The sequence below is a fragment of the Lutra lutra genome, chromosome 1 (genome assembly GCF_902655055.1).
Source record: "Lutra lutra chromosome 1, mLutLut1.2, whole genome shotgun sequence".
In the NCBI taxonomy this organism is placed as follows: domain Eukaryota; kingdom Metazoa; phylum Chordata; class Mammalia; order Carnivora; family Mustelidae; genus Lutra; species Lutra lutra.
This window is the reverse complement of record NC_062278.1, coordinates 191,077,768-191,105,282: the sequence shown is the minus strand read 5'-3', so window position 1 is coordinate 191,105,282 and position 27,515 is coordinate 191,077,768. Positions and strand designations below refer to the sequence as shown.

The window sequence follows — 27,515 nt, the reverse complement described above, 5'->3', positions numbered from 1 at the left end:
TGGTGGCTTGCTGGGGAGCATTTCCCAGCTTCTCTTGCCACTCGATGAGGACATGCATCGAAGCAAATGCCAATAAGTGGGGAATAAAAGTCATTCTTTAACTTCCAGATCTTGCCTGATGACCTTAAGATGATTGCTCCCTTCCTGCAGGCTAAACACAAATATGATGGGGATGAGCCATGTAAGGACAACACCTTTGAGAATGGCTAAGCCACAAAACTGAAGGAGCCCAAGTTCTCTGATGACATACAGAATCAAGCCACCAATCAGATAGGACCTGTGCATGGTGAGGAGAGAGAAATAAATATCCATGTTATTTTGGGATTTCTTCCTTATAAAGCCTCTGTTAGGAACTGAATTGTGCCTCCCCAAAAGTCCTATGTTAAAGCCTTAACCCCTAATGTGGCCACGTTTGGAGATATGGGGTGTAATCAAAATTAAATGAAGTCATAAGAATGGGGCCCTATCCAACAGGACTGATGTCCTCATAAGGAGAAACAGAGACACCAAAGATCTCTTTCTCTCTCCGTGCTCACACTGAGGTTAGGCCCTGTGAGGGTTCAGTGAGAAGAGGCACGTCTAGGCATGTTTAGGAACCAGGAAGGGACCCTCATTACAAACCCACCCAGGTGGCACCTTGATCTCGGACTTCCAGCCTCCAGAATTGTGAGAATAGATTCCCATTGTAAGCCACCCGCTCTGTGTATTTTGCTATGGGAGCCCTAGTGGACTAATACAGCCCCTAGCCTGTACCCTTAACGAATACACTGCTGCACTCCTGGTGCCTAGCTTAAGCCTGGAAATAAGTAGATGCTCGATAAGTATTATTTGGGTAAATGAATGAATGAAAAGAATAGAAAGACAGTATTTAATCTGTACAGTGCTATAAAAATGTTAAAAATCCACAGACTCTAAAGGACAGTATCTGTCCATTCTGCCACCTACGCATTCATCTTTGTATCACCCTGGCTGTATTTGTAGGCAAATGACCTTCCTTCCTGCAATCCACCCTCAATCTACCCATTGTCAGCATCTGTTCATTTTCCCACCTCCGTCACTCTATAATTTTCCACCATGATAATAGTCACAACCCTTGCCCAGATCCTATTATCTCTTACTTACTTTGTGCTAATTGCTTCCAAACCACTCCCTCTCCTCTCTGTACTTGAACCTGTCACAGAGACTTCTAGTTGTCTCTCTTAAACTCATTTTGCCTTCTTTCATAGGAACAGATCCCTCGTTTTATTCAGATTGGCAATGTACTCTGTGAAACAACCTGGTTTCTCTACTGCTCCTGCCAGCTAGAAGCTGTAAGTGGAATTTGTTAAACGAGGCTTCTGGGAAACCTTTTTAAAAGCAAGACAGCTGGGGCCAGGCCACTTTTCCTCCACTCCTTTCTTCCTGTCTGGAATTTGGGAGTGATTGCTGGAGCCTTAGCAGCCGTATTGAACTACAGAGGATTGAGGAGACAAGATAGAGAAAGAAACTGCACCTGAGGATTCTGTGGAGCTGCCATACCAGTCCGGGATTGCCTATCTCCAGGGTTATTTTACATAATAGTAAAACACTGTTGTGTTGAAAAGTGAACACACTTTTTAATGTATAAGACATTGCAGTCAGGTCTCCGAAATTAGCAGTTGAATGTTAATTCCTAACTGAAACAGTTCATGTCTTCACTATTGGCCATCAGTTTAAATTCGCTGATGCACAGTTTGAAGGCAGTTATTTTAATACCATTGATGCAGGATGCAGGGCTGAAAAGGTCTTCAGAAAACAATCTCACAAAGTAAGTAGGAGGACTATCGATAGCCTCATCTTATGAAGTAAAGAAACTAAAGCTTAGAATCAGACAGTTAGTAGATGTCAGAAGAAAGACTAGAACCCAGGTCTCAGACAATGCTGAAGGTCGATAAGGGGTGGGATCGTGGTGTTAGCTATAGGATTTGAGTTTGCCCACACATGCAAACACACACACACACACACACACAAACACGCGCACAGTTGGAATCTAGAGTAGATACACTCTGCTTTTGTCTGTCTTTATACTATCTATCCTTCTCTGATAACAAAACCCCTTCCTCTGGGAACTTCCCTCCAGCCGAAGCTGTCAATCACCTGACTCTAGATGGTACATGACATCGGACCCCTCAACAACATGACTGGCCCAGAGGTGGACCCGTAACCCAATCAGAGCCAAACATGGGTGTTTGGGGACTGCCACTTACTCACTGTACATGAACTTCTGCTTGGTGGTTATGAGGAAGAGCTAAAAATTTAGAGGAGGGGCTGGCATATGGTGGATGCCCACTTACTATTTGCTGTTTATCTGACATCTTTGGAAAGCTCTTATTTCCCTGGATACCATTAAGTCCACAGAGTAGAAACTCCTGCCATATAAAATTAACAATGAAGCCCCCAAGCCCACTTAAATCTCCTGTTTTATTTGTTCATTTGTTCCCCATCACGCAGTAAAGAGAGTAATATCTCTCTCAGAACCACTTCAACTGATTTGAATGGTGAAGAAGCAGACCTTGGGGACAGTCCCCGTCCCTTATATATCTCTGGAGTGGCAACTGTAATTGATAGGATTACAGAAATATGTCTTGCTTCTCAACCCAACAATCTCAAAAAGTTGGACATATTTCATTCCAACTTGAATCAGGAGTCCAGAAACCATGTAAAACACAAATGTTTGGATGTGCTCATGGTATTTATTCATAGTATATTTTCACAATGTATTAATAAACGAGAATAACACATTCATACACCGAGTATAACCTCTTCTGGAGCACTCTGGAGTTTGTTTGGGGTTGGAGGTTACTGCCAGGTTTTTTCCAATCTCTTTGGGTTGTGGAGGTGGGCTGGATTTCTCAAACCGAGCACCTGGCATGGGCCACTGGCAATGACTTCCCTTCAATCAGGTCAGAAGGTCAGAAAGATGACTTCAACTTCCATTTTGGAAATAAGTTACAAACAGTTGGTTAATGGACAATCAGAAAGATTCAGGTGTCTTGTACTCCACAGTTTATGTCTTCTCACAAATGCTGATTGCGGTAGCAGTCATGGACACTGGCGGGGTCTTAGGCTCACGATCTGAAGAGAAGTCATGTCACCAGCCAATGTGTTTATGCTGTGACATGCTGGTGGCAAGACAATTGTGATGACTAAAAACTGGTTCTGAACTTCTCCAGGTGTGCTGGGGGTCCTGAAGGTCATCCCATCCTGAGCACCCTCTGTCTTGCAACCAGTAAACACGGACATCACTTTAGAACATCTTGGCAATATATCGAGAGAGTCCCACTTTCTTAGTATCACTCTATAATGAAGCTGCTTTGGAGTAGCCTCCATTTAACTTCGGAGAGATCAAGGCACCAAGAACTGAAGCAAAGTATTAATAACGATAACAAAATAAAGAACAGAGTCCACCTCTCTTCCAAAACAGGCATGTCCAAAAATAAGGATAAACAAGCTGGTCTTACTTTTCCAAGTGATTCTGTCCATTGCAAACTGTCCTTCCATTCCTCCCTTTTATTAAAAATGTTTACATTTCTGAGTCTGATATCACTTAAGTATATACAATATATAGCACCAAGGCAGCAATCTTTTTTTTTTCCCAGAGATCACATGAAACTGAATAGACAGTTAACATCACTAATAGCTGCAATGATCTGTGACGTTACTACGTTACTAATTGACGGATACTTTCCTAGGAATGCCAAAATACACTTACAGGACCCTTGTAGCACCTTGATGGCAGCTAGGTTGTTTTAAAAAACAAAAATGAAGTACAGTTTTTAAAAGTAACAGCAGAATATTTACAGATAGAAAGTAAACAATAATGTACCGTGATAATGAAGGATCACTTCTGTCATAGTACTACATAATGTAGAGTACGTAAAATGCAGTGATCTGACTGCAAGGGACAATTATGCAAAAGGCAGTCGTAATAGAATCATTTACGTACAAAAATATTACATCACAATAAATAATTTCAAACATAAATATTAAACTTTACATCATTAGGATATTCCACATAGACACACACACACATATACGTGTATATGTGTGTGTGTGTCTATGTATATATGTGCATATGTACACACACACCCACTCATACAAGTCCTCACACACACGCACGCACACAAATTTCAGGTGGAGGTATTGCATTACTATCCTTCATCCATCCCATAATGACTTCCTCTTCAGAGCACCTGAAAATGAACAAGTCACACAAGAAATGTAAACCATCTGTCTCAAATGTCATACAGCAGGCAAGATCACTTTTTACATACAGGATCTTAAAAACGACGCTACTTTGTCTAGATTTAAAAGTGACGTATGTTTGCTATAAGAAACATGAACATTTCTGGGGAGCATAAAACGAATAAAATAATAAACTACTAGCCCGAAATCTCTCACGTGAGATACCGCTCTTCAAATATTGGTCCTTTCCTTCCAGTTTTTTTCTAGACACACATGTACATATCATGTATATATAATTCACTCAAATTTTACTGCTTATAAACACATACAAAACTATTTTACTAGATATAAAATATGTAAAATACATATAAAATGAGGATCTCTAGTGGATTCCTGCTGACTTTGCCTGCCTCCATCCCATCTCCTCTTTTCTGATAACAAATTCCCTCTTCTTCCTCTTCTAAATGAAGCTGTAGATCACCCAAATCCAGCTGGGTACATGATCTCAGTCTCCTGGACCTTGTAATTGGTTCAGAAGTGCCCATGAAACCTAGGAGAGCCTGAGTTCTTGTGTAGAATGGACGCTGGAGGTGAGCATTTATCTGGGGCCATGAACGGCAAAGATGATGTAAGCCTAGAGCTGCCAGAGACCAGGGAGTGGGGGAGATGTTCTGTCTGAGAACGAAACAAGCCTTGCTGACTGATGGGAGAATGAAAGGGTCTTGATGATCCTGTTTGAGCCTCTGGATCCAGCTATGCCTGAAGCTAGCCCACTGCTTGGATTTCTCAGTTATTTAAGGCAGTACATTTACTTTTTTTTTTCCTGTTGCCTCTTGCAATAGAAACAATCCTAATGGAAGATCATCATTTTGAATATGAATGTTTAATGAAACAGTGAAATACTGATACATAAATGTCAAGTAGGTACTCCTACGTCAGGATCTTAAAGAGTCCTACGGGACAATGGGCTGCCGAAAGCTTGAAATAAATTGCAGAAGGGTCCTGGGATTGACTGAACTCATCCACTGTAGCTGAAGTCACAGAGATGAGACAATGAGGGACCAATCCAGTCCTCTGCCTAGCAGAGGGAGCACGTGCCAGCATACAGAGGTTAGACCAGGCACTGTCAGACTTTATCATGCATGACTCTCCTGTGCATTTGTTAAAATACAGATTCTGATTTCGCAGGTCTAGGGTAAGGAATGAGAGTTTGCATTCCAAAAAGCTCCCAGGTGATGCTGATCACGCTAGTCCTCGGATGACACTGTGAGTCACGTGTGTGAACAGCACATTAAGCAAGAGCCCTGGCTTTGGGGTAGAGCACTACCCCAAATGGGTTCTGCCAAAGGAATCGACTAGGCAAGGACTTGCCTCTGTGGGCCTCAGCCTCTATCTGTAAAATGAGGATAAAGCCCCATCTTGTGGCTTTATTGTGAGGGTTCAGTGAACTAATGCCTGCAGGGTGCTTGGCTCGGTGCCTGACACATAGTCAGGGCTCACTGAATGCCATTAATATCACTCTTGAAATACTCTCGGCCAGCATCTCAAACATGAATTCATAGGTCACCTGAATCAGAACTCCCTGTATTCAAAATACAGATTGTTAGATGCGCCAGAGACCAAAGGACTTCTAGAGATGGAGTCCAGTAAACACCTTGGGTAAATACTGCAGAGGGATCTGATGTAAAAAGCCCAAGGACCTCACCTCCAAGGGTGCAGCAGAGACGACCTCAATCACATGAGGGCAGGTGAGCGGGAGAGAAAAAGGTAGAACAGTACCGAGTCACTTTCGAGGTCCTTCAAGGACAGGTTAGGACCTGTCTGGGGGGGCAACTGACCAGCCCCCATTTGCTAGTCATTAGTTTACAGAAAGAACAGGAGAGAGAGAGAAAGAGAGGGAAACATGGGACTTACTTACCTTAACTATAATATTTGGACCTCCAGGCCGGTGCCAGAGGACGGGGTACATTTCCCACAGTAACCACCACATTTTCCTATGACTCGGGTTCCATCCTGCAAGAAAATGCATGTGCTCAGACTACCTGCTGGGCTAGTGTTCCCAGGGCTGCCACTGGCTTTGGGGAAATCTCTCGTGCATGCACAGGAGGTACTAGAAGCAGAGCCTAACATCCTCACGTGATCTACAACAGGGGCTGACAAACGAGGGTTTGTGGGCCCGTGCAGCCTGCCACCTGTTTCTGTATGGCCCATAAATCAGGAGCAGTGTTTACATTTTTAAATGGTTGGGAGGGAGCAAACCAAGAATAATATTTCCTGACTGTGAAAATGATGGGAAATTCAAATTTCAGTATCCGTAATAAAGTTTTATTGGAACACAGCCCCACTCATTCATTCATTTAACGTCTGTGCCTGTGCTCAGGCTCCCACAGCAGGGTGAGTAGTGGCGATAGTTCTCATTGCTTTACACTGCTACTCAGCACACTGCAAATCATGGAGACACCCTTGTAACTTGGCAGTGTTGTGGATGCTGTGCGTATTGCCGTATCGAAACATTTTGTTTTATTTTATTACCAGCATATACCATTACGTCAGAACCCGAATACAAAGTGACTTTGAATGTTGCTCTTTTAAGGCACCTTGGCATAGGAACTTATTCTCTTTTCAAATGAAATGTTTCTCATGCAATGACACCACAGCCATGCGAGAAAAATACGGAATACACCAATGCTACCAACCTCAGCCTCATCACACATTCCCAACTCAGTAGGAAAGCAACAGTCATACATTTAGAAAATTTACAACTGACGATCTCTTCAGTGTAATCTCTTCCTCACAATAAAAAGTGAAACCGAGTAAAAATAAACAATGAAACTGACTACATTTCCAAGGGGCTGATGTGTTAGCCAAGCAGGGAAAACAGTGTATATACCCCCAGGTGAGTTAAGGACATTTTGTTTCATTGAACAGCTGAACAAATGTGTCCAGAGAAAACACATTGTTTAAGACTATTATCCTTTCCATAGGAACAGTTGCTTGAGAAGTTAATGACACTGAAAGCAACATCAATAATCAATTAAAATGCAAGGCACATAATTTTGGGTGGTATTTTTTGACACTTGACGAGTTGATGGGTGGATAGTATCTATATCATTCTGTCGTTTGAGGAGGTGATGCCGAGTCTGAAGTGACTCAAGAATTAGCTTCTGTGAAGAGTCTGTGTGGAATGAGTTCAGGCAAGAAAGCTTCAAAGACACTGAGGAAACACTAGTGTCAAATAACTGAAGTGGAATCTATCAAGACATGTTGGCAACTGACAGTAGTAAAAAATATGTAGATGGCATAGAGGCAAAGATGGCGGAGGAGTAGGGGACCTTATTTCAACTGGTCCCCTGAATTGAGCTGAATATGTATCTGAACACTCATGAAATCAGCCTGATATGTAAGAAGATATCTCTGGATCTCTAGAAACAGAATATCTCTGGTGGTTGGTTTCAAGGTGTGAAGTGGGGAGCGTGATTTGCCTGTGATTCTGCAGGCAGATATTAGAAGATAAACAGAAAGTGGAGGAAGACTCCTGGATCCTGTGCCGCCAAAGCACCAAAGCCTCCTGTGCTGGGATCGGGCACAGACTTGAAGACCGGTACCAGCAGGGAAAGGACTTTAGGGCAGGCCCCCAGACTGAAATCTGGAGCTGTGGGGGGCACACGTGTGAACTGGGGGCAGCTGGTGGTTTTAGAAGGACAAAGAGCAGAGACATACCTGGACCTGGAAGCAAGGGCTGAGAGCACTGCTGTGGGGTACAAAACCCAGGACACTGCGGTTTTTAGCAGCACAGACAAAAAAGGAGACAGTATGGCTTGGAGAGCTCACTGGAGAACAGACTACTATCTCTCTGCTCTGAGACAGAAGTTTGATATGGTGACTTCTCCTCTGACTCTTGGAAGAGATGCAGAAAGCTGCCAGGGGAAGCCACCAGAGAAAGCCACCAGAGAACAAAAGCCCCCAAAACCGGTTTTTACTGAGCCCATCCCCCACACAGGAGGCAGGGCAACTCTGTCCAAACAGGGTTGCCTGAGTAACAGTGTGTCAGGCCCCTCCCTCAGAAGACAGTCTGGAAGAACAAGAGGCCAACAACCCTAAGGTCCCTATAAAACAGGTGCATCTTGCCTGGGTTGCAGTGAATAATCTGCACTCTGTACATTCCTTCAACCACCCCTCAACAGAATGGCTAAGAGGAGGAACCCCCAACACAGGAAAAATTCAGAGACTGTGACCTCTGCCACGGAACTAATGGATATGGATATAAGCAAGATGTTGGAAATAGACTTCAAGGTAAGAGTTATGTAGATAATAACTAGGATGGCTAAAACTATTAATGCTAACATAGATTCTCTAAGGGCAGAAATGAGAGCGGATCTGGCAGATCTTAAAAATACTATTAATGAGCTCCAATCTAATCTAGATACTCTGACAGCTAGGGTAAATACAAGGCAGAAGAATGAATTAGTGATCTAGAAGACAAACTGATAGAAAAGAAGGAACAGAAAGCAGCCTGGAACAAACAGCTTAAAAACCATGAATACAGAATTAGAGAAATAAATGACACCATGAAACAGTTCCATGTCAGAAGTATTGGGATCCCTAAGAGGGTGGAGAGAGAGATAGGACCAGAAGATATATTTGAGCAAATCATAGCTGAGAACTTCCCTAATCTGCAGAACGAAACAATCATTTGTGTCCTAGAGGCAGAGAGGACCCCTCCCAAGATCAAGGAGAACAAACCAATGCCCCGGCATGTAACAGTAAAACTCACAAATCTTAGAACCAAGGAAACCATCTTAGGGGCAGTGTGGGGGAAGAGATTCCTTACATACAGAGAGAGAAACATCAGAATAATGTCAGACCTGGCCACAGAGACCTGACAGGCCAGAAAGAGCTGGCAAGACATATTCAGGGTACTAAATGAGAAGAACATGCAGCCAAGAATTCTTTATCCAGCAAGGCTGTCATTTAGAATGGATGGAGAGATAAAGAGCTTCCAAGACCAGCAAAAACTGAAAGAATATGTGACCACTAAGCTGGCTCTGCAAGAAATATTAAGGGGAGGGTGTCTATAAAAGGAGAAAGACCCCAGGAGTGACATAGAACAGAAAATTACAGAGACAATCTATAGAAACAAGGACTTCACAGGCAACATGATGACAATAAAATTGTATCTTTCAATCAACATTCTCAATGTGAATGGTCTAAATGCTTCCATAAAATGGCACAGGGTTGCAGATTGGATAAAGAGACAGGACCCACGCATATGTTTTGTCTACAAGAGACTCATTTTGAATCTAAAGATACAGCAGCCTGAAAGCGAAAGGATAGAGAACCATCTTTAATGCCAACAGACCTCAAAAGAAAGCTGGGGTAGCAATTCTCATATCAGACAAATTAGATTTTAAGCTAAAGACTGTAGTTAGAGATACAGAAGGACTCTATATCATTCTTAAAGGGGCTATCCAACAAGAAGATCTAACAATTGTAAATATCTCTGCCCCCAACATGGAAGCAGCTAACTACATAAGCAAAACCGTTAATGAAAATAAAGAAACATATTGATAATAATATGTTAATGGTAGGAGACCTCAACACTCCACTCTCAGCAATAGACAGATCATCTGAGCAGGAAATCAACAAAGAAACAAGAGCTTTGAATGACACACTGGACCAGATGGATCTCATAGATATATACAGAACATTCCACCCTAAAACAATAAAATACTCATTCTTTCTTGAGCACACATGGAACTTTCTCCAGAACAGACCACATACTGGGTCACAAATCAGGTCTCAACTGATACCAAAAGACTGAGATTATTCCCTGCATATTCTCAGACCACAGTGCTTTGAAACTGGAGCTCAATCACAAGGAAAAGTCTGAAAGAAATTCAAACAGTTGGAAGCTAAAGACCCTCCTGCTCAAGAATGTTTGGGTCAACCAGAAAATCAAAGAAGAATTTAAACAATTCATGGAAACCAATGAGAACGAAAACACATCAGTCCAAAACCAATGGGATACAGCAACGGTGGTCCTAAGCAGGAAATACATAGCCATCCAGGCCTCACTCCAAAAAACAGAAAAATCCCCAATACACAAACTATCTTTACACTTTACGAACTGGAGAATCAACAACAGATTAAGCCTAATCCATGCATGAGAAGGAAAATAATTAAGATTAGAGCAGAGATCAATGAATTATAAACCAGAGACACAGTAGAACACATCAACAAAACTAGAAGCTGGTTCTTTGAAAGAATTAATAAGATTGATAAACTACTGGGCAGACTTATTCAAAAAAAAAGAGAAAGGACCCAAATTAATAAAATTATGAATGAAAGGGGAAAGATCATGACTAACACCAAGGATATAGAAACAATTAAAAGATATTATTATCCATAGCTATAGGCCAATAAGTTAAGCAACCTGGAAGAAATGGATACATTTCTAGAAACCTATAAACTACCAAGGCTGAAACAGGAAGAAGTTGACAACCTGAATAGGCCAATAACCTGTAAGGATATTGAAGCAGTGATCAAAAACCTCCCAAAAAACAAGAGTCCAGTACCTGATGGATTCCCTGGGGAATTCTACCACACATTCAAAGACAAATTAATACCTATTCTCCTTAAGCTGCTTCAAAAAATAGAAACAGAAGGAAAACATTCAGACTCTCTCTATGAGGCTGGCATTACCTTGATCCCCAAACCAGGCAAAGACCCCCCCATCAAAAAGGAGAATTTCAGACCAATATCCCTGATGACTATGGATGTCAAAATTCTCAGATCCTAGTTAATAGGATCCAACAGTTCATTAAAAGGATTATCCTCCACAACCAGGTGGGATTTATCCCTTGGGAGGCAAGGGTGGTTCCACATTCAAAAATCAATTAATATGACAGAACACATTAATAAGAGGAGAGAGAACTACATGTTCTTCTCAATTGATGCAGAAAAAGCATTTGACAAAATACAGCATCCTTTCCTGATTAAAACTCTTCAGGGTATTGGGAAGGAGGGAACATTCCTCAATTTCCTAAAATCCATCTATGAAAAATCTACAGCAAATATCATTTTCAATGGAGAAAAGCTGAGAGTCTTTTCCTTAAGATTAGGAACATGATAAGGATGCTCACTCTCACCACTATTGCTTAACATAGAACTAGAAGTCCTAGCAACAGCAATCAGACAACAAAAAGATATAAAAGGTATTCAAATTGGCAAAGAAGAAGTCAAACTTTCTCTTCATAGATGACATATTTTATGCAGAAAACCCAAAAGACTCTACTCCCAAATTACTAGAACTCATAGAGCAATTTAGTAATGTGGCAGGATACAAAATCAATGCACAGAAATCCGTTGCTTTCTTATACACTGACAATGTACCTGTAGAAAGAGAAATTAGAGAATTGATTACATTTACAATAGCACCAAAAACCATAAGAATAAACCTAACCAAAAAGGTAAAGGATCTATACTCTAGGAACTATAGAACACTCATGAAAGTAATCGAAGAAGAAACAAAAAATGGAAAATCATTCCATGCTCATGGATCAGAAGAATAAACATTGTTAAAATGTTTATGCTGGGGGGTGCCTGGGTGGCTCAGTGGGTTAAGCCTTTGCCTTCAGCTCAGGTCATGTCTTGGGGTCCTGGGATCAAGCCCTGCATTGGGCTCTCTGCTCAGCGGGGAGCCTGCTTCCTCCTCTCTCTGCCTGCTGCTCTGCCTACTTGTGATCTCTCTCTCTCTCTGTCAAAAGAATAAATAATATATTTTTTAAAATGTCTGTGCTGCCCAGAACAATCTATACTTCCAATGTCACCTGATCAAAATACCAAAGGCATTTTTCAAAACGTTGGAACAAACAATCCTCAAATTTGTGTGGAACCAGAAAAGACCCCAAATCGACAAGGAAATGTTGAAAAAGAAAAACAAAGCTGGGGGCATCACGTTGCCTGATTTCAAGCTATATTACAAAGCTGTGATCACCAAGACAGTATGGTGCTGGCACAAAAACAGACACATAAATCAATGGAACAGAGATTGGAGAATGGAGAGCCCAATATGGACCCTCAACTCTATGGTCAAATAATCTTCGACAAAGCAGGAAAAAATATCCAATAGAAAAAGGACAGTCTCTGCAATAAATGGTGCTGGGAAAATTGGACAGCCATATGCAGAAAAATGAAACTTGACCATTCTCTTACACCATACACAAAGATAAACTCTAAATGGATGAAAGAGGGCGCCTGGGTGGCTCAGTGGTTAAGGCCTCTGCCTTCCGCTCGGGTCATGATCTCGGGGTCCTGGGATCGAGTCCCGCATCGGGGCTCTCTGCTCAGCAGGGAGTCTGCCTCCTCCTCCTGTCTCTCTCTGCCTGCCTCTCTGCCTACTTGTAATCTGTCAAATAAAAAAAAAAATCTTTAAATGGATGAAAGACCTCAACGTGAGGCAGGAATCCATCAAAATCCTAGAGGAGAATATAGGCAGTAAACTCTTTGATATCAGCCATAGCAACTTCTTTCGAGACGTCTCCAAAGGCAAGGGAAACAAAAGTAAAAATGAACTCTTGGGACTTCACCAAAATAAAAAGCTTCTGCACGGCAAAGGAAACAGTCAATAAAACAAAGAGGCAACCCACAGAATGGGAGAAGATATTTGCAATGACACTACAGACAAAGGGCTGATATCCAAGATCCATAAAGAACTCCTCAAACTCAACACCCAAAAAACAAATAATCAACTCAAAAAATGGGCAGAAGACATGAACAGACACTTCTCCAAAGAAGATACAAATGGCTAACAGACACATGAAAAAATGTTCCATCATCATTAGTCATCAGGGAAATTCAAATCAAAACCACATTGAGATACCACCTTATACCAGTTAGAATGGCCAAAATCAACAAGACAGTAAACAACAAGTATTGGAGAGGATGTGGAGAAAGGGGAACCCGCTTACACTGTTGGTGGGAATGCAAGTTGGTGCAGCCACTTTGGAAAACAGTGTGGAGATTCCTTTTTTTTCTTTTTTTAAAGATTTTATTTTTATTTATTTGGCAGACATAGATCACAAGTAGGCAGAGAGGCAGGCAGACAGAGAGGAGGAAGCAGGCTCCCTGCTGAGCAGAGAGCCTTACGCGGGGCTTGATCCCAGGACCCTGGGATCATGACGTGAGCTGAAGGCAGAGGCTTTAACCCACTGAGCCACCCAGGTGACCCCAGTGTGGAGATTCCTGAAGAAATTAAAAATAGAGCTACCCTATGACCCTGCAATTGCACTACTGGGTATTTACCCCAAAGAAACAGATGTAGTGAAAAGAAGGACCACCTGTACCCCAATGTTCATAACAGCTATGGCCACAGTCACCAAACTGTGGAAAGAACCAAGATGCCCTTCAACGGATGAATGGATAAAGAAGACATGGTCCATATATACAATGGAGTATTATGCCTCCATCAGAAAGATGAATACCCAACTTTTGTATCAACTTAGACAGGACTGGAGGAGATTATGCCAAGTGAAATAAGTCAAGCAGAGAAAGTCAATTATCATATGGTTTCATTTACTTGTGGAGCATAAGGAATAGCATGGAGGACACTAGGAGAAGGAAGGGGGAAATGAAGGGAGTGAAACTGGAGGGGGAGAAAAACCATGAGAGACTACAGGCCTCAAGAAACACTGAGAGTTTTAGAGGGGAGGACCATGGAGGGTGGGTGACCTGGTGGGGGGTATTAAGGAGGGCATGTATTGCATGGAGCACTGGGTGTTATATGCAAACAACGAATCATGGAACACTACATCAAAAACAAATTACGTTGGGGCACCTGGGTGGCTCAGTCATTAGGCGTCTGCCTTCGGCTCGGGTCATGATCCCGGGGTCCTGGGATCAAGCCCCGCATCAGGCTCCCTGCTCAGCGGGAAGCCTGCTTCTCCCTCTCCCAGTTCCCCTGCTTGTGTTCCCTCTCTCGCTGTGTCTGTCAAATAAATAAATAAATAAAACCTTTGAAAAAAAAAGAATGATGTACTGTATGGGAACTAACATAATTTTAAAAAAATATGTAGAAGCAGAGAAAGAGTTAGTTGGCCAAATTTACAAAGCTCATAAAAATATAAGATGCTGGGGTGGCTGGGTGGCTCAGTCAGCTAAGTGTCCGCCTTTAGCTCAGGCCATGATCTCAGGGTCCTGGGATGGAGCCCCACATCAGGCTCCCTGCTCAGCGGGGAGTCTGCTTCTCCCTCTCCCCCTACCTCTATGCGCGCGCTCTCTCTCTCTCTCAAATAAATAAATTAATTAATTAATAAAATCTTCAAAAAAATGTAAGATGTTTGAAGTCTGTAATTACTCATTGTATTAACTCTCAGTAGGCACTCTATGGAAAATTTAAGAATCTATCAGGTGTCATGGAACCGGCAGTATCAAGGATGAACATCTTTTGCTCTTGGGAACTTATCCATCATTAGTTTTATAAACTTTTGGTCAGAACTAGAAGTTGAACACCCTGACTCCTGCCACCATCCAGCAGTTTGATAACTGAGTAATGATAAAGTTTTACTGTGAATGTTTGAGCTCACAGGGCTGGGATTTAAAAGTTTCTGAATGAGAACTGCTCTCCATCACTGACCTTGGACACTCACTGGCTTTGGACACTAGCTTTTGCTATCGACTTGACAATATTTCCTATTGAATTGAACTTAAATTTCAAGGCAAGACTTCTACTTATAGGCCCAACTTATACCGTGGTAAAGTCATTGGAATGGCAATTAACATTGTTCCAATCAGAAGTAATGTTAGGCTGCTTTCTGTACTTTCCATTCTACTGAAAGTTAAAACAAGAAGCTACATGTCATGTCACATAAATTTTTGTGGTTATATTTTCTGAGCCTGAGTTGCCATTTCAGAAGCATCTTTTGGACTTTGATGTAAGTGCAAATAAAATATCATACTTCAAAATCCATGTAACAAAGCTTCCATCTTACCTTCATAGCAAGTACCTAATCTGCGATGTAATGACATGCTGAAGGGCAAATATCAAGAGAAAAATCTAACATAATTCTAGAAATGCTTCCCAAGCCATAACTATGCTCCATGAAAATTATATGGTTGTGGACTATATCAGTTGTGGATATATTTTTTGTATCATTTAAAAAACATTTATAAAGATGAAATACAGAAAATCCCATCTCTGACTAGCATTAAGAAACACTTAGAACCGGGGGCGCCTGGGTGGCTCAGTGGGTTAAGCCTCTGCCTTTAGCTCAGGTCATGATCTCAGGGTCCTGGGATCGAGCCCCACATCGGGCTCTCTGCTTGGCGGGGGGCCTGCTTCTCCCTTCTCTCTGCCTGCCTCTTTGTCTACTTGTAATCTCTCTCTCTGTTAAATAAATAAGTTAAAAAAAAAAAAGAAACACTTAGAACCAATTTTGATAATAGAGAAGTAGGCAAAATATTCAGCTAATTAAACAAAGTATTATCCACTCCAAATATTCCATTCTTCTCATTGGTAAAAATGTATGGCAAAAAAATTGAACTCAATTATTATTTTTAAAACTCAATCAATAAAAATTTTATACAAATTTCTTTCCACTCTTGTCATATAAATACATAATATTATTGATTTTGCCTCCTGACTGGCAAAGTCTAAAATGTTTATAAATAAGCATAAACTATGTGGTTTTTCACAGACAAAGTTTGCTGGCCCTCCAGTCTACTCCTTCCTGCCTCTCCAGATTCATCTTGTGACTCTCCAGATACCATCCTTTCCCTCTACCCCACCCCAGACTTCTGCATTTCTCTGGGCTGCTCATCTGACATGCCTTTTATTGCACATACGATGCCATTCCCTGTAATTGGAACCCTCTTCTGTGTCCCTCTCCCCTTGGTGTACACTGGGTCACCCCACCTTTTGACTGTTAAATTTTTCAGAACCCAGCCCAAGGACCACTCCCTCTCAGACACCTTCCTTCCCAGTTTCCTGCCACACAGCATTGGGCAAAACTGGGTAATTCATTCTTTACATCTGTCTTCCTGCTATAGTGTAAGCCCTGTGAAGGTAAGGCCAATGTCTTTTTCAATTCCAAGGTCTCCAGAACCCAACAGAGTATGGCTCAGAGTGATACTAAATACACATTTGTTAAATGAATAAATAAATGAGTGAATGGGAGGCTGAAGCTGATGTACACACTTTGTTTTGACCTGCAATTCAGACTGCTTGGCTAATTCATTCCCTAACACTTGACCATGCCTCAGAGAACTCCTTAATTGTAACAGTGTCACTCACTGTGTAAATTTACCATGTCATATTAGCCACCCTCCACCCCTCCATTCTTGCACAATGTTTGGCATCTTAGATGTTTCACATTTTCCACTGTTGGGAGCAACATTGTGATGAACCCTATTTGTGCCTGCATTCCAGGATATCTTTGGGCTACATTCCCAGAACTGGGTCAAGGTTGTGAAGATTTGCTTCCTATGGCCAAGCTCTGAAAGTCTCTTGCAAATAATGGATCATCTCATTTAAAAAGAAAGAAAGAAAGGAAAAAAGCTTTGCCAATTTAACAAATAAAGAGAACAAAATAGTTTCTCTTTGAAAAATTCATTTCCCCTTGATTATGAGTGTTATTGAGATGGAAGACTGATTTCTAAGACCCTAACTGGCCCTGTGTTTAGGGGTTCATATCAGTTCTGGAGCTGGTCTGACACCACCAACCGGATCTGATGCTAGATCATCCTTCTAGCTAGCTCCAACCTTCTATCTTCTAGAAGGTTCTAGCTAGGAACCTTCTCCACAGGCTGAAGCCCTGGTCTGCAGGCCTGGAGAATCCTGATGTGCTGGAATGTCTTCTGTCTCATCCAAGCTCATGCTTTATCCACACTCTCTCCTGCCCCAGCAGTGCACAGAACCAGAACTGCATTTTAAAACAAACTCTCTACGCCTTGGTTTCCTTGCGCATCTGTAAAATGGGGATAATATTTGTCTCCCTTCAAAGGTTTGATGTAAATGCAAGAATGTACATAAAGTACTTAGCAGACTACTTGGCCAAATGTACATGCTCAAAAAATATTAGCTATTATTATCATAAAAGTAGTTTTTAGGTGTGAATCTCCATCATTGTCTGCTCTCATGGAGATGAGGAAAAGTCTGGGTAAGTATAAAGTTGCTGATAATGGCTTTGCAACGTTTCTGCTATTTCACTAATTGGGACTCTGTTAATGTGATTTAGATAAAGTCTGAGCGAAAACTCATCATTTTTACTACAGAGTACAAAGAAAAAAAAACCACTAAGAAAATGATTAGCATAAACACGATTGTCATGGAAACAGTGCCTATTTTAGAGAAAAAGGTATTTTTCCCAGCATCTTAGTAGTACCCACTCACACACAATGAAACACTAATTATAAATCATTTTTATTTCTTCATTAGAGCAAGCCCTCTAAAAAGCTCTTTCAAATGAATATTTTCCTAGCTTGGTTTGAGCTATTACGTATAATTAAAATGAGTAACTATCTGTTCCATTATGAATAGTTTATATTTCATACTTTTCACTGTATTTTCTGGTTTTCTCAGTCAATATGAACAGGGGAAGTAGGCTCATGTGATTTAGAAAAGTCAGCACATCTTTGTTTGAGGTGTGTTTATGTATATTTCTTTGGAGTGTGCTGGTGGTGAGCTGCCCATAAAACACAGGAGATTATCGATTGATTGATCGATATATACACATATATATACATAGTGTCACATAGATGTGAATATATACATTGCCTAACATTTATTTTATTTTTATTGTTATTATTTTTTAAAGATTTCATTTATTTATTTGACAGAGACACAGCGAGAGAGGGAACACAAGCAGGGGGAGTCGGAGAGGGAGGAGAAGCCAGCTTCCGGCTGAGCAGGGAGCCCGATGCGGGGCTCCATCCCAGGACCCTGGGATCATGACCTGAGCTGAAGGCAGACAACAAATGACTGAGCCACCCAGATGCCCCTACTGCCTAACATTTAGAATATTTAAACATTGGGTGCCTGGATGGCTCAGTTGGTTAAGCATCTGCCTTCGGCTCATATCATGATCCTGGAGTCCCGGGATGGAGTCTGACACTGGGCTCCCTGCTCAGGCCTGCTTCTCCCTCTGCCCTCACCCCACTCTTGTGCTCTCTCTCTCACTCTCTCCCTCTCAAATAAATAAAGTCTTAAAAAAAAAAAAGAATATATTTAAACATCGAACTTCTATGGGAAGAAAAAACACACATCTGTAAAATGTAGTTTTCCTCTACTGGTCTATAGTATGATTTTTATACTTGTGGATAGCTCGATTTTCATAAGCGAGTTGTGGGTTAGGAGGCAGCCCACGGTAGCTGAATGAGAACCGATTCCGTCCCATGTATATACATGCACCCCGCCCCCCACCCCACCTTTATCTCATGTTACCTTAACTCCACTGGGTGTGAATGAGCTAAAAGATACAAATTGAGTCCATCTCCTCTATGACAATACAGAGTTCTTTTTTAATTTCAAAGCAATTCCTCAATCTTCAACACTTCTCCCAGAACAAGGAATGTGGTTAGGACCTCGGACCAGGCAGCCAGGCCTCAGAAACATGGGCCCCTAGCTCCTTGCGGACCCCACAACTTCCCCAGCCATGCAAAGTAGCACAGAGACTCGGGGGGTACCTCTTCCATGTGGCTTGAAGTGAACCTCCCCCTTACTCCCTCGGCTCTCAAGACTGTTCCAGAACCTCCTCCCAGACAGAGGGTCGGAGAACAGCTCGGAAAATGGGTCATGTAGCTGCACAGGACCTGTGGATGGGGCCAAGGGCCCTTTCATATCCTGGGCGCGTTCTTGAGTTGAGGGTGCATGGAATGTTACTGGCAGAAGAGCTTGCTCGGCATTTGAGCATGGTCTCTCCCGTCTCACATCCAGGCCATGCTCCCCTTTCTGTCTGTCTGTCCCTCACCCACAAGCAGAGTAGAAACTCACTAGTTCCTGAGCACAGCAGGGGAAGGTAAAGCACCCCTGGGCCAAGGGGGTGTCCCACCAGCCTCATTCTCAGCTGGGGTGGGGGGCCACAGGGACAGAAAGTCCATGGTGCTCTGGGTGCCAGCCAGGTCCAGACTCAGCCCCCACTCAGGCCACTGTTCCCTGTCCTTCCACTTTTCCATCTCAAGCAAGCCTATTTCCTCTGTCACCTTGGCCAGCTTCTAAAACCTGACTGCAAGCCTCAGGGCAGGGAAGCGGGATAACACTGAGAGCTAACAACTATTGTGGGCATGCTGTTTGCCCCGGGACATCCGGACAACTTTTGGACCCTACTTCCTGTAGGCCTTAGAAGAACCCAACGATGATCCTCATTTTACAGATGATGAAACCACACCCCACCCCACCCACCAAGAAGTTACACACCTTGCTCAAGAGCTAGTAAGTGAGGGAACAGGCAACCCTACTTGGGGGGTCTGCGAGCTGAACCTCTGTTCTCTGCAGCCACTGGGAGCTCTCATTTAAGCACCAGGGGCTGCCTGCTGGCACTCGGGCCTGGGATCCCTGGGCCAAAGCGACGTGATGGGCTTACCCTCACCCACCTTCTCAAACTCCCTTTCCAGATAGGATGAGAAAGCTGGGGAAAATGGGGTTTAATGCATGCTATTTGCCCAGTAAATGTTGATATTTCAATCATAAAAGTATTCATTCATATTAGTTAAATATAGGAGAAGTATCTTTCCAGGACACCTGGGGAGCCCCCCAGTGAACGTGACAATGAGACTTAATTTTACTGGTTCTTCCTCCTGATGAGAGATAGTGGTTCTGGCAATTCAATTTTCTCCTGGTTGTGACTAGAGTTTCCCCATAGTTCTGCTTGGGGAAAACATCTTATTGCCAACCAGGTTTGGAGAATTGAGATTTTCACTATGCCCTTTTCCCTGTAGCTTCCAGTAGAAAAGGGGAAAAAAAAGTAAGGAGTGATGATTTGAGGCCGAATCAGAGCAGGGCCGTTTGGATAGGAGAGGACTGGCTAGGGTCTCAGAGCCACAGAAGACCAAGGCCTCAGTGAGGTGAGAGTAGGACCTTATCCATTTTGGCAAACTGTGTTCCATTACACGAAATACTGTTTATTCAGGGAAATTAAAAGGTCCAACTTTGAAGGGAAGGATCTGGGGTTGATTTAACCGGTCAGTGGTCCTCAAAATGTGATCCTAGGCCAGGGACATCAGCACTACCCAGGAAATTGTTGGAAATGTACATTTTGAGACCCTCCTGAGGCTGGCTGTGGTTTTTTTTTTCGTTTGTTTTGGGGGGAGGGGCAGAAGGAAAGGGAGAGAGAGAATCCTAAGCAGGCTCCACGCCCAGTGCAGAGCCGGATGTGGGGTTCGAACTCACCACCCTGGAGGTCATGACCTGAGCCCCCCAGGCGCCTGAGGCTGGCTGTGCCCTGCAGCTGATGAATGTCACAGGTGATGCTGATACACACTCTGGTTCCAGAACCACTGATTTAGGGGAACACTGGTTTGACATTTCTCAGGGCTGCCAAGGGCTATGGAAGACTCTGACCTGGCTCCCGGGGTTCATAAAGAGTGCTGGACAGACCCTGGAGATTAATTTTAAGCTCAGGCTCTCTGAGCTGTCATATAACACCAAGATTAAAAAAAAAAAAAAAAAAAAAAAAACGGAAAATGCTGCCAGACAACTGTCAAACCGACTCCCTGTAGCAAAGGCTAACTCCCCTCCCAGGCTTGGGAACCAGCCAACAGATCTTTGCAGGATGGAGACCATTCTCTCCAGCAGGTGGCGCTCCCTGCCGCAATAATTTTTAGTTTGGGGATGAAAAGAGCCCTGTTGATAATGGGCTAACAGGACTGAAACTTATGTTACATAGTTTATAAGGATGGTTTCCTACGAAATCATGCCTCATGTCTGACCATTTGGGACAGTTAAGCTTTCTGTTCCTCTGAGCAACTGCTCCATAATATATATGGACCCTGAGGGGTAGCGGCAGGGGAAGAACATAATAATTTGGGAGCACCCGCTAAAGCACGTGTGTAGTCAGCTACCTTTACTCCTTTCAGTGCAAAGGAAAACATTTAATTATTTATGAGCAATCAAAATGGCCAGTTAGTGAATTAGATATGAGGGGCTGATTGGCTTAGAGGAAAAAAAGGGAGTAATATGGTTTTTTTCATAGACAAATTTATCCCTGGCAGCTAAAAAAATGGGCACGGGAAATTCTGGGATTTCCCCGGGAAGTCACAAGTGGCTGTTTCTTCCGGGGGGAAGCAGCTTGAATTTCTTTTTTATATTCTGATTTTGATAAGGTTTAGCTAATAAAAATACAGGACACCGAGTCAGATGTGAATTTCAAAGAAATATTTTTTTTTAGAAGAAATACATCCCATGCAATGTTTAAGACAAGCTTACAGTTAAAAAAAATGTTGCTTGTTTATTTCAAATTCCAATTTACCTGGGTATCCTGTATTTGAGCTGGCAGCTCTAATTTGGAACGGTACCTGCTTTTCCAGTCTTCGTCCTCTTTTTTCCTCCCCTCCCACACTTCTGAGGAGACCCCCGGGGTGGGGGTCTTGGTTGAAGAAGGACTTGGGACCATGGGTCATACTCTGGTAAATTTCCCATTTGTCCACAGGTCAGGTTCCTATCCCAGATCCTCAGAAGTTCTGAGGGAAGGTTGATGAAGGGGCAGCAATGTCTGCCCTGGCCCTACAAGAGAATTGTCCAGGGAGTTTAAAATTCTAGCCCTGCCTCTGAGGTTCCCATTTGGTGAGTCAGGCTGGGGTGGGGGGAACATGCATTTTAAGCTTTCCCAGGTGATTCTAAGAAACAGCGCTGAGACACAGTTGCGGAGACCAGTGCTTCTCAAGCTGTGCTGTGCTAATGATCTACCCGGCGACCTTGTTCAGTGGCCCATCCTGCCTGAGAAGCTCTGGGGCCCGAGAACCTACCTTTGCAATGGGCCTCCGGTGATGCTGGTGCTCCGTTTGGACCGCAAGCAGCGAGATTTCAGAGCATGAAAAGCTGGTTAGTGTGGAACCCCTGAGTGTTTCCCTAACTCTCCAGAAAAATCACCTGGTAAGCTATCCCTTTCTTCCAGCCTCTTTTGTATTTCGAGTTTTCTCAAAACAACAAGAAACATCTTTTTCTTTAAGTTCACAGAAGGAATCTCATGTTGGCTAACTCAAAGGGTCTGAGCCACACACTCGTAAAAGGCTTCCTCCTGCTTTCAGCTTCCTGGTTAAGCATCCTCTAATTATCTGGATGGTTCACAGGTTTGCGACTCAGGGAAGAATTCACCAGAAGGGAAGCAAGGCTCTTTCTGATACACTCACTTATCCAAGCTTCACCTTCAATTTATTTCCTACATTCTCGTCCTGACACTTCGCATAATGGTTTGAGGAAATGGGAAAGCACATGCATTCCTTTAGCACCACCACAACAGACGAACACGGAAGAAGGTAAGAGAAAACAAAACCCATCTGAAGCCACTAGGTAACCTTACCGGGGACTTCTTAATGTCGGAGACAGCGTAATTCCCTTGTGATATCCATCTGGCTGATTCGGTTAAAGACAGGCCGGTTCCGTAAAGGTTGATGCTAAAACGACCCTGGAAGAAATGGCCAATGAAAGAGATTTTTAGTCCACGTGATGTCCTGAGCAAAGGCTACACAGTAAAAGGGACCTTGGGAAGGAGGACATTAATCAATTACGATAGCCACTAATTAATGAGGGTTTTTTTTTGGAAGGAGGGGCGGAGGTCTGGGCCAGGCACTTTACATGCAGCATCTCATGCATCCTCCTAAGAGCACTATGAAGGGGTTCTCTTCACAGATGGGGAAACTGAGGCCCAGCGGAGGTGATTAACTTCTGCAGGATACAGTGAGAGTCCAACTCACATTTTCCTGACTTCAAAGTCCTTGCTCTCAACCAGCACCATTCTGCCTCCCTAACACAGCAATCCTGATGTTGCTTACAATTATCAGATTCCTTCAGGAACAAAATGCCACAGTGTAATTTTTCTAACAAGATCTCGCTGCCAAAGCTTCCTAGGCTGTAGCTCCCCGCCGCGCGGAGCTCTCTGCGTACTAAGCGCAGCGAGGCGGGACTTCAAAGGAGAAGCGCGTTCTTCGGAACCGCCAGCAGAGGGCGCGCGCGACCCATTCTACACGGCCTGCCGCCGGGCCTCCTCTTCCACACCCGGATCCCGGATTCCAACCCGCTCCAGGATTCCTTTCAAAACGAGGGGCTCGGGGTTTCCAGGCTCATTTCTTAGGAGCCGGTGCAGCAGAGATTCTCTCTTGCTCTCCCCATCTATCTGTTTCTCGCTTTAAAAAAATGACTCCAACAAGCACTTGACATCATTTGTCAAGGTTTCCTGCCCTTCAAGGAGCATTTTCAGAATTTAAAATGTTCTGCACCAACAGGCTCACGGTGAATGCTTCCTCACTCCCTCTCTGAACCTTGTCCAATCCCGTACTCTGTCAAAGCAGTCTTTACTAAAGCCAGGGGGAGGAGGGCCGTGAGGTGGAAACTCCCAGCCTGCCAGAGTAAAAACTCGGCTCTATCCTCCCCGGGGAGGAAATCTGGTACAGAATTTTTTTTTTTTTTTTTAAGTATCTCAGAAACTCAATTTGTCCATCTGTAACATGGAAGGTAATAACAGTACCTGCCTCAGACTGCTGCAGGGAGGAGTAAGTGAAATTAACCAAAGAGCACAGGGCTGGTACGCGGGAGATACTAAAAAATACCCATAGCCACTGTTTTTTGTGTTGGTTGTAGGCCTCCAGTAGAACAGTGAGCTTAGCGAGGGGAGGGCCTTGATATTGCTTTATTTGGATCAGTAATGGTTTCTAACACATGACCAGGCACTTGGTAGATTCCTAATAAATATCCCACCCTGGCTTGTCCTCTCTGATGACCCGGACTAGGTGTACTCCTTGGGTTTCCTTTCCTTTATTAGTACCATTCATATTTACAGAGTTTAGCAGAGTTTAGAAACCCCTTTGAGGGCTTAGATTCCACGTCTCTAACATGGGGACAGGTAAGACTCCAACTCACAGAAGAGATGTGGGGGATTAGTCTGGTCTAAGTTAGTGGCTCTCAGCAGGGGGCGATCTTGCCTCCAGATATCCACAATATCTAGAGATATTTTTGGTTGTCCTAATGGGCAGGTGTGTGTGTGTGTGTGTGTGTGTGCATGCACGCATGTGTGTGCATTACTAGCCTCTAGAGGGTGGAGACCAGAGATCTTGCTAAATGTCCTGCAGTACACAGCATAGTCCCCACAACTGAGAATAACCCAGCCCAAAACATCAGTAGTGCTGAGGTTGAGAAACTCTGGTGTTGAGAATGGATTTTTCCTAGGACCCAGACTCCTCTACTTTTAACGTGACCTGGGGTGAACAGTTTCCCTTTCCTGAGCCCATCTGTAAAATGGGTTAGTAACATCTAACCTGCAAATAGGAGGGAATTATAAGGTGTAATGCACCTAACACCTAACTCATAACCTGGCAGAGAGTAGGTGATATCTTAGAAACACTCTGGAAATTATTTTATGACAGTACTCTACAGATGCCAGCAGCGGCTCTGTCAAGGAGCCTCAACAGGGGTCCACGATTGTGGCCATGTGGAAGCACAAAGCCCTCCTTGCCTGGCCTCCCCAGACATGGGCCTCTCCGAGTGGCACCAGCCCCTTTTTCTGTCCCACCGGGCCACCTCCTCATCTCACTCTGCTACCTGCCTTGAGGTGGGTATTCACACTCGTTCATAACGTCCAGCCCACATCACTGCCCAGGATCCCTCTCTCTCCCCATCCCCGTCCTGCCTCCCATGCTGACAGCCCCCCTACTCCCACCCTGCATGAGAAGGTAGACTGCATCGACTTCCACCTCAGGGTTCCTGGAAGGTCCAGGCTGCTGACCTGGCTTCTAGCCCAAGAACGCCCCCAGTTGCCCTCAGGTCCAGGATCTGAGCTCACGCCACATGCACAGCTAGCTAGACCTGCTGTCTCAGCGCAGGCCATACACCTAACGGAACAGGAGGTCTTCCTCCTCACTCTCTTCCCACCCTCCCCAGGACCTCCATCTTCTGCTGATAAGGACCACCTTAAGTTGGGGGCCACCAAGAAGTAAAGACTTACTGTCCTCTTAGCTCCAGGCCCCACATCTTTGCCCCCCATCTGCAGGGGGTAGAGGACCCTAGAGGGATAGCTACTACCTCCTGTTGCTGATTTAAGAGAATAAAAGTAATTCAGAGTTATGCGCACGCTAGAGGATCCAGAGAGATTTGCAGAAGATGTGCCCGAGACAAACAGAGGTTTTGCTCTTTGTTGGGACAGAAGGGAAGGCTGCAAAGTCTTGCGTGCAAGCCATGTCAGGCGGACACGTCAGCCAGGGTGGGTTTGCACTCAGACACACTTGAGATGGAGTCCGGCCTCTAGTGAGCACCAGCTGTGTTGGGGCAAGCTACCCAACCTTTTGGTGGCTCAATTTTCTCATCTGTAAGGCGGCGGGGGGGTGGGTGTGCTTCTCACAAGTTGCTGTGGGGATTATATGCTACCGTCTCTTAGAAATGTGGGGCCAAGCCTACAATCTAGGAAACCCTCAATAAATGAAACCAATACCAGCATCAACCACGATAATGCCACATCCCCAGTGATCAGAATAGAAAACCACATTCTGGCTGCATTTTCAGTTGGGGGCTCACGGCAAACCAGCTCTTACTGCTACACAGATCCCCAAAGCGACATTGTGCACGGGGAGGAAGAAGCAGAGTGGCAAACAGAACGTCCCTCTACTCTGACTTGTGTGCAATGATTAGGTCCGGGGAAGAGCCGTCTGCCCCAAAGTACCTCGCACAGACCTTTCCCCAGAAAACCGATCTGCACTCACGGCTTGAATTCTCAAAATGCCCGATGTGGTTTGAAGAATGGGCTAAGAAAAATACAAATTAGCTTCTCACTAGCCTTTGGGTTTTCTCATTTAGCAACTGCTTGGGGGCCGGATTTAGCAAATCAATAAGTTCATTTGTCTCTGAATTATGAAAAGAAATGAATGCAAATTACCTTTCATTTACTTAAACTTCCCCCAAAGATGCGCACAGAGAAACAAGAAAATCCTCAGACTTTTGAAAAGAGGCAGGACAGGGCTCCTGTATTAGCTGTTAAAATGCAACCCATACCAATGGGGTGTTTGAAGTCATCAGCTGCTCTAAAGAAACAGCACTTCAAAAGTTTTCAATTCCTGGGTAATAGAGGAGAGGCCCCCTTTTACCATTATGCCCTTTGTTTATTTTCTTTCTCCCTGAGAGCTTCCTTTTCACTTCTCTAAAATGTTTAGCATTGCTTTCTGAAGCTGGGGGCTGAGAAAACACTTCGTTAAAAGAAAATCAGATGTGTTTGTCTTTGGATGGTCTCTGTGGTTGGGCGTAAATCCACCCTGGGGAGGCAGTGCCTGGGATTCCAAATGCATCTCCCAGTCCCAGTTGCCAGACTTTTGAAGGCCTATCGGCAAAGTGGGAAATTCCTGACCCACAGTTTAGCAACAGCCTTGTGAAGACCCCTTACGAACCAGAGCAGTAACAGGGGCCAAGTTCTCCTGCCCACGATCACCGAATTCTTCATCCCTTCTCAGGGCAGAAGCTTCTTGCAAAGATTGGTGCCTGCTTTGCAAATTTGGCAGTGGGCTGATTATAATGCCAGCATGTTTCAAAAGGCAAGTTAAAACTCTAAAGAGGCAAGAAAGCGTGGAAGTATAGCTGGGCAATGCCCCGGCCATTCAATGGCTCTGCTAAGGAGGGAATCCAGTAGGCGATGATAAACTTGCACTTCCTCCCCTGAATTACGATACATTTTATACATCGGAGGTCGTGATAAGAATTTTTCTGTATCATGCAATGTTTAGAATTCTTAATGGCTGACCCTGGCGTGGGAGCTCCATTTAGTGACAACATCGCGGGCTTGAAACCAGTTACTGGAGTGGGGTTGGGTGGGGGTGGGGGAAGGAGACTACTTACACTTTGGAACTGGGCAAAGGCTACGAAGCAGGCTTTTTATTTTCTTCAAGAGCCAGTTAGGAAACAGAGCAGCATGCCAATGACTGCGTAATATTCATGTCATTAACGTCATCATTTGTTTCAGCAAGACCCCTGCCATCCGGCGTCTCACTTACTTTTTTTTTTACTACTACTACTACTATTTTTTTTTTTTTTTTTTTTTTTTTACTACTATGATAGGTGCATTTTGCTGAATGCAGAAGTTTGGGGGTGTAGCTCTGATCAGTTCCTTGGGAAACACTAGGAATTCCAG

The 27,515-nt window shown here is 43.7% G+C and overlaps 1 protein-coding gene across 1 annotated transcript in view; it reads right to left on the bottom strand.

Moving 5' to 3' along the window:
* Positions 1-2,691: 2,691 nt before the first annotated feature.
* The window catches only part of ADAMTS9 (ADAM metallopeptidase with thrombospondin type 1 motif 9), a 166,837-nt gene continuing 142,013 nt past the window's right edge, over positions 2,692-27,515 (bottom strand). Inside the window, 3 exon segments of the mRNA XM_047747329.1 lie at positions 2,692-4,211; positions 6,122-6,216; positions 22,713-22,817. Of these exon segments, the coding sequence (XP_047603285.1) occupies positions 6,127-6,216; positions 22,713-22,817 (195 nt within the window). The 3' untranslated portion in view covers positions 2,692-4,211; positions 6,122-6,126.